Genomic DNA, 20,174 nt, shown 5'->3' on the forward strand with positions numbered 1-20,174 from the left:
ATTGCAGCAGAAAAGTTAAAAGGTCGAAAGTGTATTCTGGGATGATCATAATTTATATCAGAGTAATTGCTTCTGTGGAATACTAGTTAAATCTCTAATGTGGAGTCAGCCTAAAAGAACTGGGTCAGACAAGATCTGGAAAAAGATACCCAAGAAACATTTTGCAAGGATAAACTCAAAAATCTCAAAAATCCTTTATAATAATGCTACAGTCAGCACTTCGTAGAAGTTATTTTAGAATAGAAAGAGGTAAACTTAAAGATAGAATAATATTGATTTTCCTCCTATGTCCCAGTTTACCCCTCAGCTATTCTCAGGTTTTCACTAAAAACACTAACCTGCCAATACTGGTAAGCCTTGCAAAAACGTATTGGGTTGTATTAGCTTCCAATGAAACAGAAGGTGGTATATAACTAAATTTCCGTAACACACCTTATTCGCTTGTCCTAATTTATTTTTGGGATTTATGGCCTCACTGAAAACTACTCCTTGAAATACAGTCAAGGCTAGATACTCAAAAGTTTACAGAATTTCAATGTCTTCCCATCAATCTGAAATCTGTGGAGACTGACCTCACAAACACCAGGGCCCCTGGCTTCCAGCTCCTTTCTGTCTGTTAGGGTTTGTAGTGCTGGAAGCGCCGAAGCCTTAGGAACATCACAACTTGAATTGCCAATGCCTGCTTATCAAAATACCAAGGTTTTTTCCCCCCTCTGTTGATCTTGCTGTAACCAAACATTCTCTATTGTACAAAATAAGATGTATTTGGAATGGCTATTGCGAAAGACTTCCTCATACACAGCCTTATTCTGTACAGAATGCATTTAATATTGTTCAGTTTCAAATATTTCCAAAGAAGGTTAAGCTAAACTATGCATGGGTTTAACTCTTACTGCACATTCAAATGCAGGGTTTAAGAAATTAGTACTGCATTAAGATTTATCCCGTAGTAAATTCCACTGTAACTTAAGAAATATATACCCTTTGAGGCTAGGAAACAAGAGAAGTCTTCATTTTGTAGAACGCAATTTTGGCCCTGGAAAAAAAAAGTAAATATTCCCATGAAGTTACGATGCAACTACCTTTTTCAGGATCATCTCAAATGAAAGCATTTCCCAAATAAAGGCTTTCAGTTGCACAGTCAATTCACTCCTCAGAGTACTGCATAACTTAACCTTTTGTCCTTGACATTCTGCCTTGCTTATCTTCATCACACCAGTTCTTCCTCACTAAATACTTGCGTACATATTGTACATGTTTTAACACCCCCAAGAAGCAGAAAAGTGTTCTGCAGACACTAATACAGACTGCAGGCATACAAACACCACGGTTTTCTGCTTGCCCATATAGCCAGCATGCTTTCCACATGCCATGAGATGCTCCCTTGCATAGAGGAAAGGTGCACAATGTGTCACCGCTACTGGAGTGTACTTATGTTTGAGGGGAAGTGTTCTTCACAAAAAAGAAAACAAAGAAGCATTTTATTGCCACCTATGTTCTAATGAACCTCCCATGTTACCTCCTAATCAAATGTAACCAGCCAAGTGTTGTAATCGTGCATTAAGTACAGGATCTGAAACCTGCAAAGTGCAAACAGCAGCAGGTCCCGCCATTGTTTCCATTGTCCACGAAAACATACCACTGCCACTGACTTTCAACACTTTTCCCCAATACATATACACCCAAAAAAATCCAGATCTGTCTGTTGAGCTCTTCTGGCAAATGCTCAGTCCAGAACTGAGAAAAGTTTCGCAGAACCCTTTTATGGAAGCTTCTGACAAGTTTAAAAAAAACAAACCACACACAAAAAACCCACAACAAACAAATGTCCATATTCAGTCATATCCTTAATAGGACCACAGCCTCAGCTGGTTTAAAATGGCATTGCTGACTTATGCCACCTGAAATTTTATCCCCTCTTTTTAAAGGTATACTTTTCCACTTTGTTAGTGAAAGCATCAAAACTCTGACCCCATTGGTTTAGGAGGCTTCAATTATTTAAACTTTAAAGAATTTATAAACATTTGGAAGTATGCAGAGAATAATTTCTTTATAACTCACAAATTAGTTTGAAGTGACCATTATTTACTTACTGACTTACTTGCATCATGTTAGAATTTTTATTTTATATTCAAATCTAGACAGATTAAATTTAAGTTATAAAAGAAGGGATTTATATTGGACAAAGTATCTTTTCTTATTAGAAACAGTCACATATCCAACTAACTGATTGACACTTTTTGAGGTCATGTTGTTTCCACCAAAAATACTCTCTCCCAGATATTTTTGCTAATCTTCACAAGCAGGTCCAATACTTTTTGATTTGTGGATCTCCACAAATTTAGAGATGGACAGCTGAATGGCAATACAAGCCTACTGAAAATAGACTTGTTTTTCTTGATTATTTTTTGCAGTCATTGGAAGCGGTCCACAGACCCCACAAAGACTACAGTTAAAGGAGGAGTGTGGGGGGCAGGGAGGGGGTAGTTTCCCAAAATAAGCCTTGAAATATTACTCTTCAAATTATTTCATCTCAAGAACTATGTGTCTCATCTTGTGCCTTTTGCTTCAGCAAAACATTGAAATAATTGCACTTTGATCTTTCCGTTTTATATATCTACACCATTTACACTGTTTTCGAAGAAAAAGATGGAAGCCAACTACAGTATCCAGTGCTTTTCCATTTATGACACCAAATCAACAGTTTATGAATCCACCTTAGCTAGATTTATAGACCAATATCATAATGCAGGCTTTAAAACAGCTTAGCATAAATCACACTGATTTAAATCTCTCTAGGTTTTATTTCTCAACATGAATTTAAAATTCTGTTAACTAAGATCTTAAAAGTTCATTTTTTCTTCCCAAGACTGACAACAATGGCAAATACCATCTGTTCAACTGTAGTTCGGGAATTTTTAAAGCAGCTCTCAAAAAAAAAAAAAAGAAAAAAGCCCTTCAGATATGCTTGCCATACAGTTTCTTCAGAAATACCTCAAATATTATTGCCAATGCATTCTGTCATATATTGATCTCTGCTAGTAGCCTTTGTGAAACTAACTCCAAAACAGATTTTAGAAACCAACATCTATCACACAGAAAAACATGAGAGCGCGCTCACAGGTTACTTTGTTTCACCAATTCATATTTTGCAAGCTCTGCTTATAACCTAGAAATTCAACCCAATTACTGCAATTTTGCAACCCAGTATAGACAAGGTGGAGTGATATTTTCCAGCTGCAGTCAGATTTTTATTGCATTTCAAACAATTAGGTGTAAGAAAAAAAACAACCCACAAAGTTATGCAGGAAACGTTCATTACTTCATTTGTGTTTGTAAGCTTTTGTGATATACCTGCATTACCTTTTCACTTCTCCCTCATAGTACAAGTAGGGTTTATTATCTTTTAAGGAATAAAAGATTATATTTCCTTAGTTTCTTGACTTCAGAAGCTGGGGTTTTAAGGGAAAAAAAAAAGTTTTAAAAGTCAATAAAAATGTTACAAGTCATTAAATCCTTTAAGCTGATAATGGTCAGAGACACATGCAGCACACATATAAACACATACACACATGTAGTATTTATAAGCACGTGCACATTTCAGCAAGAGGAGAATCTGCTCAAGTTACAAAGCAAGAAGAAATCACTCAGGACAAGTAGAGTCCAATTTTTCTCACCTATTTTACCTCCTCTAATCTGCTAGCAAATGAGTGATGGATGAATGCTGATCAGAAAACACAATCTTAATATTTACATTTGATGGCAATTTTCTTCAAATTGAAGGTGTCACACTTCATTTTAATTGTCCTAAGATATGTATAGGGAAGTAGCAGTAAGGTAAATAAAATGTAATTCTGAATAATTGTTATTAGAAAAGCAGACAAGTACTATCCATATTTGGGATTCACAACTTCAAGTGATTAGTCCGATTTAAAACAGCAACAAAAAAACAGTTTGACAAAATGAGTACAATTGAAACCTTGGGAAACTGCAGCATTGCTTGTCTTTACTATACTCACAGTATTTAATTAGTAACAGACAGGAATCATGGGGATGGGATGGAAGACAGCCAGCAAGGAAACAAGAGAAAAACAGACTGCTTCATTACAGGTATTTTGGAAGTCAACATAGTAAAGAATTACCATACTTAAATCTGTAGGATAGCCATCTTTGTCAACACTTCACTTAATAGTTTTAAGTTGAATGAAAAGCACTTTGAAAAGAACAAAAAACACCAGGAATTGTTCTATTGACTCAGTGAAAGCGCTTATACCAAAGGAAGCCATAAGGTGAAAGAGATTAAATCAAACATTCCCCCTGTTTGGATAAAGGCAATTATTAGCAGAAGAACATTAAAAGCTTTGAAAGAACTATTTACATTTATACGAAAACACACAAAGGATGAAACCCTGATTCCACTGAGATACACCGCAAATCTCACATTGATTTAACCAGGGTCAAGATTTCACATACAAAGACCAAACCTTCTAAATAACAGCATTAACTGCTAGGAAACTGCAATTCCATGCAGAACCATCTTTACAATCAATACAGAGAGAAGTCACATTAAAATGAATTGTAATTCAGCATATACACTTCTTATAGCCAATTCCAAAAAATGCTTTTAGATAATAGGCAAAATCCTCTTTCATAGTCCAATAGTCCTAAATGATATATTAGTCAACTGCGACTCCAGCTGAATGATCTTGAGGATACGCAGTCCCATAAGGGCCAAAAAACAAATGAACCATTTTTTCAGTCTGTTTCATTGCTGCCAAGCTTGAACATCTCATATAGACCCTACCTATACCAAAAAGCCAAAAGCAGGGATATTTCACCACCAAGCAACAGAACTTAAAAGATGGTTATACAAACCCCAGCAATTTCTTAAAAGACAGATTTTAAGAATCATCCATCTCCCACATTAAGTAGGATTTCAGGGGTGGTGGTGGTGAATCCCATTTAGATTCTATGTGTTTTAAACATTGAACTTTTTTTTTTTATATGTCAGTTATTGAGAATGACAAATGTCAAATTAACTGATGCAGTTAGATACATAACCATATTTTTCTGACTAGAGCATTTATGCTGATTTTATCAAGAAGTTGCTTGTAGTTTTGATGCCATATTATAATGCATAATGTTTTAACAACTTACTCTTAATAACTCACTCCCTTACTCAACAGCTATAAGCAGTCATCATTCATTTTTATTGGAATACATAGAGCAAAAAACAGGAATTCATATAGAATCAACTCTCCTAAAGTACACTTTAGATATCTACACTTAAACATTTTAAATATTTAAATTCCCCTCGGTAACCTAGTCTATACAGTAAATTTGCCGTTCATAAAAGAAAACAAAACACTGAAGCTTTACAGACATCCTGTAGATGTCTGCTCAAAGCCCCACAGCAAATGTGCACAATTCTCTCCAACTAGGCATAGTTGTTAGCATGTTTAAATACCCTGATCAATATAACACTAAAAACAAAACAGAAGTTCTCACTCTACAGTTTCATATTCAGAAGAAGCCGTATTAAATGAACAGAGTTCACGAAGATGTAAACAACATGGAAATGAAGGCTCAGTTTCTTTCTCTGAACAGTAGGGTTTACTCTGAAGAAATAATTGCATCAAAGCATACTTAGCAAGTCTGCGCATCCTGTTCAAGGATTTTGGCACGCTCCAATCTTACACTGCAACCTCATGAGATGTGGAACGCAAAACAAATTGTGAAGTTTTCTTTCAGATTTGTATCGTTTCTTATACCCCAACAGTTAAGTATGTAGGCACATATGTACGTATACAAAATTAAATCTGTTTAAAATAAATATAGAGCACACATATATGCATGCTTCAGTATACACATTTTCTGAACACTACATAAATCATACACCAGACATTCTGTTATGCTGTTCTGCAAGAAGTAACTTGGAGTACGGGGAAGTGTATGATCCTGCAGAAAGTGCTTTATATGTTACATCGTCAAGTGACAGACAAGTAACCCTGCCTCTATGCACAGTGACAGATTTAACAACAGCTCTTCAAATCACGCCACAAGTGTCTCTTGCAAAATTCCTTCTAACTTATTTTTACAAACACCCTTTCCAAATCATGACAACTTCTCTATTTTTAAATACTCACAACATACTTAAACTCATAGATAAAAGTCTAACAGGATCAAACCACAAACTTCAACTTTAGCCAGAGAATATTTTCTTTTGATATAACAAATGCCTTTCTCAAGTTTGACATCAGGCTTTGTTTTCCCACCTCTAGTTCTTTTCAAACTGTCTTCTCTTTTTACTCTTATTACTTTGACTCACACTTTTCAAACTTCTCAAGAAGGTTCACCTGTTCTCTGATTCTGAAGTTTAACAGACTTGGATTCCAGATTCCTAGTCACCCTCCTCTCTATCTCATCTGCAATTATCAAAGGTACCCATATAACATTTACTATGGGCTTGTCAGTGTGCCACTTAAAACCTGAATTTGTGGAAATGAAAAAAGTGTGCCAAGTCTCAAATAAGCTAGGATGTTCTTTAAAATTCAGTATAAAACCCATAACAAAACACCACGATTTGCTTTCAGCAAGTAAGCCAATTTCATAAGTCACAAGCCCCCACATTTACCGGGCTGTCTGGAAAAGACCACAGGAAGAGTCACCCTGGAGGAGAGCAAGGGACAGCTGAAGCTAGTATCCCTGTCTCTGACAACAGCCAACTGCAAGCACCTATGAAAAAGAAAAAAAACCACATACAATACTGCTCCTGGATAGTTTCCCAGGCTCCAGCAGTAGGTTGCATAAGACTACCTCAAGAAGGGGTTGTGCCTTTGTATTTTATGCACATGTTGGATTTTTTTTTTCTTTCATGAAGCTGTACAATCATTTGCTGAATCCATCTAAAGGTTTAGCATCTACAACACCCTACAGCCTCTCCCGTAGAGAAGGGTTTGGCAATTAGCTGAATAAAGTTGCTTGCTTGTTCGGTATCAAAGATGTGAACAGCCTACATGATTGAGTCAAGCACCTATTGATAGATTGTGATTCAGTGGGCTACTCCAGAGAATAGCAGAAGAGGAGATAGTACTTCACGTAGCTGTTGAATACTATACCTTCTGAGGACAGAAGGAGCTTATCTAGAAGAACACATAAACGAGCATGGAAATATCCCCAAGAGGGACAGCTGCAGCGGCTGCTAGTCTGCAGTCAGCATCTGTATAGAGGCCAAGGAATGGTACAAGATGCCTGAAGAAGCATCTCAGGCGATAAAACATTTTATTAAAACGTCCATGTTGCTGCCAACTCTTTTCTTTCTCCACTACAAAAATCGTTGCAATGTTTTCTGGGTAGTTTGAAACTTGGGTCTTGGAATGACATTAGGAGGTCATTGCATCCATTCTCCTCCCTATCAAAAGGTCTAGTCCACTTATACTTGCTAATATTATTCCAAAAAATTCTTGCAGCTCTCCAGTTAAAGGCACTAAAATACCATAACAGGAGCTTTTCCTAAAGTCTGCCCTGAATCTTTCCTGTTCCTCTTTACTTTTTGTCCTACCCACAGAGAGCATGGAGAACATGATTTTCTCCTCTGATTTGCAGGAGCTTTTTATCTACCTGAAAACAGTTTGCACTTTCCTCAACTTTTTTTCATTCAGCTAACCAAAACTCCTTCAGCGCATCAGGTCACTTTTTCTAGACTTAGCAATCTTGCTGTTCTCTGTTGGAACAAACTCCAACTGGTCCAGATTCTACTTGAAGTGCAACATCCAAAACCAAAGATTTTTCTCCAGCTGAATCTTGAATAAAGAATGTATCTTCCAACTCTGCTACCATCCTCTAAAATATCCTGTTAAAACTGATTGCAACTTGTTTGAAGATTATTTTTTTCCTGTTAATTTTTGTTTAATAAATCAAAAGGGATAAGACATTTGAGAGACTGAGAAGCTGCCATTTAAGCACAATCACTAGGAAAGCCAGAGGTAAGTCAAAGATCCCTTTGTATGTATCCCCTACCTGTTATTTTCAGACTGCTCTTTTAAGGATACCAAAGAGAAAAACATCTCTGAGAAGAGCTACACTTAGTTTATGGTCCTCTCCACAGACAAACAAACAGTAAATTTGAGCCAGGCCAAATCTCACTGCTATTGGGTTTTAAAACTTGTCTTTTAAAATTACACTTACCCAACATTAAGTAACATTAAACATGTTTTGAATATCAGGACTTGATTATTTGCCATATTTGCAAGAATAGGCTATGGACAACAGGGAACTACACTTGACACTAGCAATTAGCTTGCTACAGAAACAATGCATTTTATCTTTCATTTTCCCATTACTTATTTCACAGTAGGGAAGCTCTCTCTACTAAATCAAGTGCTAGCCACACCACTCAGACACTCTATAGGAGTCAGGCAAGCTATTTGCCACCTTCTAATGCAACCTTCTTGGAAACAAAAGAAACATAAGCAAATCGCTTTGAGGCAACTAAGTCAAAATGAGGACCAAGAGGAGGCCAGGAATATATGTACAAAGGGAGGAAAGGAAGCATATTTGAAGCGGGAATTGGACCTCTAAAATTACTTTCCCAAAAGGTCCTGTCAATCTGACATAGAAAAATCTGATACACAAAAAGCATATGAATAAAATTTACTCTCTAACATTTTTATCAGATATTAAACAACATTGTCATGAATCTTGATTTTCAAGAGCCCTAGGAATAACATCTGTTTCATAACACACACCAAGCTATAACTATATAAAATGAATAATTTGCACTCTGCTTTTTTAACGCCTACCGGATGCACAGGAGTACTGGATTATCAATAAATTTTTCCAGTTACGTGGTAAATAATCAAAACAAGGCGACAGTGCCTCTGAGAGCTTCTAATCAGCTTTCACACACTTCTCCAAATCTTTAACAGGCAGAGCAAGAAAACTGAGACCGCTTTCAAGTGTGTAATTTCGCCATGAGAAGGTCTTTCCAGGTACAGATACTACCTTTGAATTCTGAGGACTGTCACTTCAAGGAAAAAAAGCGATGAAACTATGACTCCACACTGCTCTCATACCCCTCAATGTTTGGTGACAAAAGACATACCTTCCAAGGTGTCCTTTAAGCGGCACACACTTTGCTTACAATTGAAATACGCTTTGAATGCTCTGGAGCTCTTAGGTTCCCGAGTTTTGGTAGCCTTCCAAATAATGCAATTAAAATTGGTAACAATATGATTACAGCTGGCAAACATTCTCTAGCTTTATAACGACAACTTAAATATAGTTGTCAGTCTTCTATGCTGAAATACCCGAACACTAAAGCAGTTATCAAATACTCTGATTTTTGTCTTCCGAGACCTCTGAATCATTTCATTATCTTGACACCCAGACTTCATAATCAGACAAATCTTTTATCCTGTAAGACAGAAGAGTCTTTCATGAACTGCTTTTCAATCAAAACACTTTTTAAAAAAAAAAAAAAAAAAGGAGTATTCCTGAAAAGGAATATTCCTATCTCCATTTATTGATGAGAAAATGGAAATACGAAACCATTTACATGTCTTTTCCAAGGTTTCTTGGTGAGCTACAGAAAGCACCAGCAACAGAAAGCAAGGTTGCTTCATCCTCCATCTTTGACCCAAGCAGTGTGCCAAACATTACTTCTCATTATTTTGGGTAAGAAGAAAAAGGTTCCTATTTTTTTTTTATCTGTCTCCTTTGAACTGATATGGATAAGTATTTCATTATTATTTACTGTGGAAAAAAAAAATTTACAAGTAATCATAGTGTTATGCAGAAAAATTCAGGCGCTGGGATCTGTCTAGCATGTTCTCAAAGGTTTTCCTTCGATTTCTTCCCCCCAGGCTTTAAGCTTTCTTTCACACAGAATATGCTGGCTCGGGCTCCCTGGGTGAGTTGTTTTTCTACTGCTGATAGTCATATCAGATGTATTCACATAATAGACTTGCCAAGTGGGACTGAATGTTCCATTGATTTGGAAATGTCCTGAATGACTAAGACTTCAAGTTTTGCCCATGTAATTAATTTAATTGGAATCAAATATTCTTAGTTATTCAGATCATTGAGATGCTTTCAGCTGTACTTAAAAATTAAGATTAAAATGAAGTTTATGTTAATGATGAAGTTCAAATGCAGTCAAACTTGAAAGGTTGACTAATTGGGTCTCACAAGGAATTTGGATATGGCAACCTTTTTAGGACTTCACTGAGTAGCTTAATAGTAAATACTAGAATAAGAAAATAAATAATTTAAGGGATCAGCCTTATGCATAGATTTGTGGAGAGACAGAAAGAGAAAGTGAAATGCTGCAGGTAGTATTTCTCCCTGCCTGTGGCCACATGCACCTATGGATTTTGAGTGTGCTGGGGGAAAAAAAAAAAAAAAACAACCTTACCCTTCAGCATGTTCTATTTTACATAACTGAAGACCATGAGAGACTGTCCACACAATTTCCAGACATCATTAATGCATTTCCAATAATCCAGAAAGTGTGCCTCTCTGTCTTATTGAACAAAGCTGTCTGAAAATACTTTAAAGAAACATTTTTTCTGTCCAAAATGTTGATTTTATTGGAACCTATGATAAAGATCCCAGAGTCAACAACCTGCTAGAAAGCTAACAAAGCCAAGAATTGCATATGAATGTTTAATGCACAGATTAAGTTCTGTAACTGACCACCTACTAAACATTCTGGCATTACCTCTTATATTTGGGGGTTTTTTTTTATGGAAAACTTTAGAGAATCTTGGGTTTTTTCCTTTCTATGGAGAATAAACAATTTTTGCAGCCTAGAGATATTTTTGTGAAAGAGGTTGTTGTTTTCTACCGAGTGAATGGTGAGAACCAGGACTGCTCCTGTAATCCTTCTCCCCATCCTCAAAAACATGTGGGGAAAGGGTGGGCGTGTTTTTAAAATGAGGAGCAGCAGAGCACAGCAAAGTAGATGAGACAGGATGAAATTTTAGATCATTATCTTTGATTCTCTTTGCTACTCTCTACAACAGGATGGTTAAAGCACCAGAGGAGCTTTGTACACACTACATCCTACCTGCCTCTCCAACCAAAAAGCACACAGCTTCAGGCTAAAAGTCAAGTTTATGGTTACAGTAGCAAGCTTCTCAATTGTGTGTGTGAGATAGATAACCACAAAATGCCTTTTGAATTAAAATGTGTCCTATAGAAAATCCAGAGCAAGGAGAAAACAGCAGCAGGTTCTTATTGAAATAAACCCTATTTTTTCTTTCTGTACTGATGGGGGGGGGGGGGGGGGGGGGGCCAGGCAAGAGTCCACAGAGGTAAGTATATCAGATGTTAACTGTATACAGTGTCAAGGAATGTTAATTCCTTTATTAACACTGCATTATAGTCTTTGATGATATCCCATTTTAAGAAACAAGGTACGTAAAATAACAAGTGAAAACTTAAAGCACTCAAATATCAATATAAGAACCCTTAAAATGTCTATTTTAAAACACTAAATCCTGGGAATTGTGGCTACTGTTCTTCAAAAATGCTCTTTGCAGCCCTCCAGTGGTCAAATACAAAGTAGAACCCAACAAGAAAACAACTCCGATTTGTCTGATGAACTACCTGCAGCATTTAAAAATACATCTCTCTCGAACTAAAAAATCGCATGCTTGTCTAAAGAAAAGATCCATATAAAGGAGCTAATCACCTTAAAATGCATAAGAAAGTAAACAGGAGGAAAATAATTCCCCTCCATCGAAGTGTTCCATACTATTTGTTATATCACACAGTTAATCTGCCCAGAAAACACGGTATCCCACCAGGACCTGAAGGTACACGTTGGGTTAGTAACTGAAGTAGCAATTCATTTCCTATAGTTACTTTCTGCTATTCATACAAGTTAATCTAAAGAAAGTTAAGGCAATGTTTGCTGGAAAGCATCAGTTTCCCCTCAAAGTTAGGACTCGTGCAGGTTTGTTTGGTTTTTTTTAAGAAAACAAACAAACCAACCAACCCCAAACAAACACTGAAGCTCTCCCTTCTCTCTCTCTCACACACAAGTAAAATAAAAGGTAAACCCTCATATAAAAGTAAAAAGAATAGAACTGCTTTTAAACATTATAAAATAAACTGAGATAGAGTTCTCAAAACTAAGTTCTTAAAACTTGGGGCTAGAAAGTCAGGCCACACCTGCAAAAACACAATGTCAAGGGAAAGGAAAACAACCAAAGGAAAGAAGCCCGCGACACCTGCGAGAGCAGACGCTTTCCGAAGGGGCCACGCTTGCGTCGGGAGCCGAGGGACCGCCAGAGCCCGGCAGGGCTGGCGCTGCACAACAGCAAGTTCCCGTACACCCGCGACAACCTGCGCTTCCTTACAAGCAGCGGGGTAAGCAGGCAGCGGGCTGGGGATGCCCGGGATGGCCTGGTGTCACGGCCTCCCAGAAGAAATGACGGTCACCATCTTCTCCTTCCAGCCCTTGCGGACCCGTTACCGGGAAGCAGGAGACCCCAGCCTACGCGCGGTCCGCCGAGCCGCGCCTTCCACCCGCGCCGGGCTCGCAGAGCGGTTCCGCGGCACCGGCCGCGCCGGGAGCGGCACCTCCCGCTCAGCTCGGCCGCTTCCAGCCTCCCCCTCCCCTCCGTCGCCGACGGGCACGCCCGAAAAAGTAGCGGGCAACGAGTTGCGGGGAAGCCGCTGACCCGGGGAAGCCGCTGACCCGCGGCCGCCCGCCGAGGAGGCGCCCGGGCGCAGCCGCCAGCCCCGCGCAGCCCCCCGCCCCCGCAAACTTTCTGCCTCTCCGGGGAGGGGCGCGCCGCGGGGTGACCGCGCCGACCGGCCCCGCTCAGACCCCGCAGCAGAGCGGCGACCCGGCCCCGCTCCCCCCCGCCGCGGGCTCGGGCTCCGCGGCCACCCCCGCCGCCCAGCCGCCCAACTACTTGGGCGCCGTCCGCGGGCTGGCGGACAGCGGCACCCGCACCCCCGCCCCGCCGCTCCCGCCCGCCCCGGGGCCGCCGCCCGCGCTACCTGCCTTTGGCGGCGAGCGGGCTGCCCGGCCCCAGCAGCAGCAGCAGCAGCAGCAGCGCCGCCGGCCCCCAGCAGCAGAAGCGCCGCCGCATCCCCGCCGCGGCGCCGGCCCTCCGCGCGCGACACGCCGCCCTGCGCGGCAGCTCCCGGCGGCGGCGGCTGTCTGCGGGGCGAGGCGAGGCGGGCGGGCGCAGGCTGCCGCCGCTCCGTCATTCGCCCTCACTGCCAGCACCGGGGCGGCTCCGGCTCCCGCCCCGGGACCGCGGCGACGTCACGGGGAGGGGAGGCCTGAATATTCATGAGCGGGGGCGGGGGGGCTCCGGGCTCTGCCGAGGGGGCAGCGCCGCCGCCGGGCCCGGCTGTGAGGAGAGCGGGGCGGGGCAGCCCCGCGCACCTGCTCGCGCAGGTGTCGTCTTCCCCCCGCGGGCGGGATCCTGCGTGGGGTGAGCACCCCCGGCGGGGTCGGGGCGGGCGAGCTGGCAACCCGGAGGGGTCACAGTGGGCCGGGGGGAGGTTATGGGACGTGGAGAACGGGAGGCAGTGAGAGCGGTGGGACGGAGGGGAAGAAAACGCAGGTTTGGTGAAGGATGCAAAGGGCACCAGGGCAGGAAGACGCAGAGGTGGTGGCTGGAAGAAAGGAACAGGCCAGAGAAGACAAAGTAACAGTTCAGTAAATTTGGAGGAGAAATAGGGGACCTTGGAAACCTGAGGTGCGAAGAGAGGGAAGAGAACATGAAATGATTTTGTTGGAGGAAGAGGAAAAATTGCAAAGGTTTTGGTAAAGTGGAGACGTGAACAAGGAACGGACAAGGCTTCAAACCTTAGAGATGGCGACTGCACTGGTGAGGCTTGGAGCGGTGCAGGAGTGACATGGGATCGGGCTGTGAAGGCAAGGAAAGCTGTGTGGTGGAGTCTCAGAAATTATGCCCAGGTGAGACTTGTGTTCAGGACTGCAGACACCTGAGATATTCTGCAAGGAAAGCACCAGCAAACATGAGGACACTCACTATCAGAATATAAACTATACCAGCCGTAAGACATTAGCTACATGCAAGCTGTGAGAGCTACAAGGAATTATCACAGGGTAGCTTATGCCCTGCAAAGTCCCCTCTATGCTTCAGCTGTTGTCGTATTTGTGCTCTGTCCCATAAATTGCTCAAAGCCACCTAACACTGGAAAGCAAGTACTCACAACAGAATCACAACTCTAACACATGTTTGTGTGGTGGGTTGACCCTGGCTGGATGCCAGGTGCCCACCAGAGCCACTCTATCACTCCCCCTCCTCAGCTGGACAGGGAAGGGAAAATATAATGAAAAACTTGTGGGTCAAGATAAGGGCAGGGAGAGATCACTCACCAATTACCATCACAGGCAAACAGGCTCAACTTGGGGAAATTAGCTTAATTTATTGCCAACCAAATCAGAGTAGGGTAATGAGAAATAAAACCAAATCTTGAAACACCTTCTTCCCACTCTCCCTTCTTCTAGGGCTCAACTTCACTCTTGATTTTCTCTACCTCCTTCCCCACAGCAGCGCAGTGGGATGGGGAATGGGGGTTGCAGTCAGTTCATCCCACATCGCCTCTGCTGTTCCTTCCTCTTCAGGGGGAGGACTCCTCACACTCTTCTCCTGCTCCAGCATGGGGTCCCTCCCATGGGAGACACTCCTCCACAAACTTCTCCAATGTGGGTCCTTTCCACAGGCTGAAGTTCACAAACTGCTCCAGCATGGGTCCCTTCCATGGGCTGCGGTCCTGCAGGAACAGACTGCTCCAGCGTGGGTGCCCCGTGGGGTCACAAGTCCTGCCAGCAAACCTGCTCCAGCGTGGGCTTCCCACAGGGTCACAGCCTCCTTTGGGCACATCCCTCTGCTCCGGCATGCGGTCCTCCACGGGCTGCGGGTGGCTATCTGCCCCACTGTGGACCTCCATGGGCTGCAGGGGACAGCCTGCCTCACCATGGTCTTCACCAGTGGCTGCAGGGGAATCTTTGCTCCTGCACCTGGAGCACCTCCTCCCCCTCCTTCTTCACTGACCTTGGTGTTTGCAGAGTTGTTCCTCTCACATATTCTCCCTCCTCTCTCCAGCTGCAGTTGCTGTTGTTGCACAGTTTGTTTCCCCCCTTCTTAACTATGTTATCCCAGAGGCACTACCACTGTGGCTGATTGGCTCGGCCTTGGCCAGCAGCGGGTCCATCTTGGAGCCAGCTGGCATTGGCTCTATCGGACATGGGGGAAGCTTCTAGCAGCTTCTCACAGAGGCCACCCCTATAGCTCCCCAGCTACCAAAACCTTGCCACGCAAACGCAATACAGCTTGTTAATCACTTGACTTTGTGAGGGTTGTCATTCTGACAGAGAGCAAGCTCAGGCTGCTCTAATGAAATGGTAGGAGTGTTAGTTGAATACTGGGTGCCAAAGAGCAAGACTAGGGTCCATCCTACATAACCCCATGTAACACTTACACAGAAGACATCACAGTCATTGGGTAAAATCATTTGGGTTTGTGTCTTTACCATTATTCCTTTTCATGATCTTTCCCTATTGCTAGAAGCATGATTCATTGAGCAAATCACTTTGAGTAGATGGAATGCAAGATTCCCTCCTCCTTCTTCTGACCACACACACAGAAAAAGTGTGATGAGACACAGAGACAAGAACCCAAGCCCTTTTCCAAACCTAAGGTGTAACACTTCATCTGCTAAAGAAGGAGGCTGGAGACACACATTTACTGTTTCACTTCATCCTGACAAAAAAATTTTCAAGTTACTTTGTTTGGGACAAACTTCTAATGCTCTTTTTGTTTTCTCATCTAATTATTTATGGAATCTGCTTTCCTGTAATCTCTACTATGAGGTGGAATGGAACAGGCATAAAGAAAAATTAGGGAAAATCAGCAGTAAAGTAACTTGGCATACCAGAGAACTATGCACAGAGAAAATAATTTTTGCCAGCATTCAGTTTTTTCTCATCTTTCTACAGAAGATTTTTTGATGAGGAATTCAGCTATTACAAGTCACTTCTGTTAGTCAGGAGGAACTCCTCCATCCCCAAAGTGTTAGATGTTCCAAAGCAACGTGTGCTACCTATGCACAGTAAAGGTTTCCTGCAAACAGCTCAAAAGCACTTTCAGTATATGGCACAAGGCTCGACCATGCTTCCTGACACAGAGCTGGGAGCGCACCACTACCCGTCTTGTGAAACCAGCCATGGATACTGCAGCTGATTTTTTTTAAAGGTGCTCTGCTGTGCTGAGGGCCCAAGCATCCATCACCTGGAGGCAAATATTAAATATAGTGCAGAGAGGTTTAGCTATGATAATGAATGGGAATTACATTAAATCCATGTGGTCCTGGCCAAAATTGTCCACATTTATAGCAGTCAGACTGACAAAGACTGCAAAGGCATAGAAGGAACTTTAAAATCTATAGGATTTTAGTTTGCTAATTTTAAAAAAAATAAATTATATGTGGCAAGCAGCATCAGAATTCCATAATGCAACATCCCACTGTCTGAAAGATTAGAAATATGACCTATGGGCTAACACATTGAAATAGCATATATATAAATACAGCAACATAATTCAGAGGAGGGTATTTTTATAGAGTGAACTAGCAAGAATTTGAGGAAGTTAAATTGGAAAATATTGCTTTTTAAGTATTAGCCTATTATTAACAATCCATCATACAACTGATTTGGTGGTGGTATCTAGAAAGCAGGTTTGCAAGGCAGATGCTGTACAGGAAGACACATCTCTCTTCTCAGCCAACTTATAGTCTAAACAAATAAGACAGATAACAGAAATGAAAAGCGACAAATGTTACCCCATTCCAGAGTCAGGGAGCTGAAGTACAAAAGATGAAGAGACTTCACTGATAGATAACATTGTATTGGTGTCAGAATCAAAAACTAATTTCAGCTCTGGTACCTTAATCAAAAACTTCTCCTTTTTACCTGCTTGTATTTGTTTATTGACATGACAGCCTGGGTGTTCTACAGTCTTCTGGTCATGTCTTATACAGGTGATGGATGTAGATGGATAGAAATATTTACAAACAATAATGATGATGTAGCACTATGCAGAAATTTAAAGTAAATAATTGCCATTAAGTCCTATATTTTACGCTGCTTTGCAACCAGGTGTGTCCATTAACTTCTACAGCCTTTACCAGGGTTTAAGGCACAAGCTGAAAATCCTTTACTCGTTTTACTCCTTCTGTCTAATCATTGTGTAACTGGAGTGAATCTTTCAATTTTTGCTTATATACATTTTTGACAGAACCATTACAGTAGGGAAATGTATTATTTAGTCCCAAACAGGACATTCCTGAAGGATTACTTCTGACCTGAGATCCATCCATTCACATGTCTAGAACCACCACTTTGTTCTGACATGGTTTATTGGAATTGTAAAATAGAAGTTCTAAAACAAGGGGGAAAAGGTCACAGCCATGCATTCACTGAGAATTACTGACACAGACCTGGCATCAGAAGCAGTCAATCAGAAAGATCCATTTGAGTCTAGAGATGTAAAGATTATTTTTATCATGATTTCCCCAGTGTGGATTCAAGATCCTGCTGGAGGAGAGTATTTAACCCTGACAGACAGAGTTTGCTGAAGAAATCTGGGTAGCTCCAAGGTCATGGTCAATCCTACCTCATGATATATCAGGATATTTAGCTCGGAGTTTTAACTATCACGATGGTCATATTTTCTGAATAGAAGTTACTAATATCATGGTGAATATCAGTTTTTCTAAATAACAAAGAAGAGAGAGTTTAGCAGGTACAAAGTGGTATTCTATTGTTAAGGGTATTAGACTCCATTAATTAAAAAACAAATTAAGCATCAAAAATAAAGGAAATCATGAAAGAAGATTCTTTTTCAACATTATAGAAGTCACATTTTCATCCATGCAAAAGATTTCAGTACATAAATATACATAATTCAGATCCTATAGCAAACCCCATTGTAGCATTTGTTATAGGATCAGGGTCTAAGGCTCACTGTTCTTTAGTGCTTTATTTTAGGACATATTTGCATAACACCAAAAATGCGAAGCACATAATCTGATTGGGTGCCTAAAGCCATGATTCAAACAATGTTAAACTTAATGTATAGTTAAAAATAGCTAAATAAATTAATAAATAACCCACAGGAATCTAGATTTGATTACATTTAGAAGAAGTTTATGTATTACCAAAGAAAATGGCAATATGTTTTCCTGTTGGGAAACAAAAAGGAAAGGAGCATACATGCCATTTTAAAGAAAATAGATATAAAAGATAGCATTATAGAGCATGCATTTTAATATGATACATAAAAGTTTGGTATTGCAATCACAGGGTAGAGAAATAAGTATCTACTTTTTAAACAGAACGGAAGTAAAATTTGGTTTTGCTAGTCATATAAAGCATTGGGTTTTATGTGAGCCAAATGCAGCAGCAATGACACTGATGTAATTTATGTTTCTTTAGAACAAGCTTGAACTAGGCCTAGGGCCTTCCTGATTATTTGCTCTTTTTCTCCATGGGTTTAAACTTGCCTTGAACGTTAGAGGACCTGAACAGAATGATGTAGCATTTTGCTACTGCTACTGCAGGTTCCATTGCCTCTCTAGAAGTTTGCAAGCATTTCACTAGAGACTTATTCAGGTCTGGAGCTTTTAATAAATAAGTAGGGTGGCCATCAAGTAGAATAGAACAAACGGCCTGAGAAATGAGTATAAATAAAAACATTACTTTCCATATATGCCGCAACTGCTAATGTGTTAATTAAACAGAAGAAAATATACTTAAATTATTTATTCCTAATAAATGAACCATCTGAATAATAAATAAATGTGTTCTGTAATCATTGGGAAGTTTTTTAAACAAAAGGCTCTTTTGCAGCAGGAGGAATCACATGGAAGGTGGGGAAAGAATTGTATTTGTTTAAATAGCATTAAGAACCCAACCGAAGCCAAATAGCTATAATGTTGGAAATTAACACTGCTGACAGTCTATTGCATTGTCCCTTATAATTTGTGTATAATGTTGTAATTCCTATTTAAGAATGCAGATTGGAACTCTGAAAGTATATGTAAACCCTACATTTTCTAATCAGTATAATGGAAAATGTGCAACTAGTTCCTCAGCTCTGATATTTGAAGCCTTAACACTGAAACCCTCTGCTTTTAAACTCATTGCTTTTGTCAGGTTCTTAAATTACAAGAGACATCCATCTTATTCTGGGCTCCATAAAAGGCACATGCTTTTAATTGTTATTTCAAAAGCAATATTTGTTTTAAATGTATTATGAACCTTGCTTGGTTTTTATAGTGAGAGACCACTAAATAAAATCATGTTACATGTTAAGTTAATCTCACTTAATCACATCAAAATAGCCCTTTGATGGACACCTGTATAAAAGACTTGTGTCTGGCAGAAAATGAAGATGGTAATTCGGTAGGAGATATGACTCAGACCTCAGCTAACGTCCTATTACAGTCGTGCTCCTGGATGTGCTTTGGAATGGATTATACAAGCCTTGACAGCATATTCTCTTTAACAATCATGCCGTACTTTTTGCAAGAGTAGGGATCTGCTACCCCAGTTCCTTCCTGGCTGATTAGATACCATCTACCTAACTTCCCCATAAAATTTTCCTTGGAGATTGTACTCTTCCATGTTCACAGACACAACGATTCTATGCACAACACTGTGTTGAATCTCTAAAAAGATAAAGAAAGCAACGCTATTCGGGTAATCAACTGATGGAATCCACAGTGGATTGTTTGACTCTGTATTAGTCTTTTTATTGTTTTCCTTTTAATGAAAATAAGATTCTCACTCTATTTTAATATTTACCAATGAGATAACACCTGCTAGGTGTTTGCCTTTTCATTTTCAGCGGTGAGATGAATTACAGAGTACTGTTATCCTTTTGTGTTATCTGGTTTGGATCTTTCATTTAAGACATTATTTTATGTAATTAAATTAGAATTCAGAAGCAGAGATCATGGAGGTTTTTTTCATAGCATTAATGAGATTGTCAGCAGAGTACAAGGAAGTTAGCAAATCTTTTGCAAATTTTTAATGAAGGTAGCACACAGTTTTAACCTTGGCATTGGATCTAAATTGGGAAAGATATAGTTAAAGTTAAAAATTAACGCATGGAACA

The 20,174-nt window shown here is 40.4% G+C and overlaps 1 protein-coding gene across 1 annotated transcript in view; it reads right to left on the reverse strand.

The window, feature by feature from the left end:
- Positions 1–13,227, reverse strand: part of CLSTN2 (calsyntenin 2) — a gene marked incomplete at both ends in the record, with an annotated part of 393,604 nt that extends 380,377 nt beyond the window's left edge. Inside the window, 2 exon segments of the mRNA XM_082320829.1 lie at positions 13,015–13,200; positions 13,203–13,227. Coding sequence (XP_082176955.1) covers positions 13,015–13,200; positions 13,203–13,227 — 211 coding nt within the window.
- Positions 13,228–20,174: the final 6,947 nt, after the last annotated feature.

The sequence above is a fragment of the Platalea leucorodia genome (genome assembly GCF_965183815.1).
Source record: "Platalea leucorodia genome assembly, chromosome: 8".
Classification (NCBI taxonomy): domain Eukaryota; kingdom Metazoa; phylum Chordata; class Aves; order Pelecaniformes; family Threskiornithidae; genus Platalea; species Platalea leucorodia.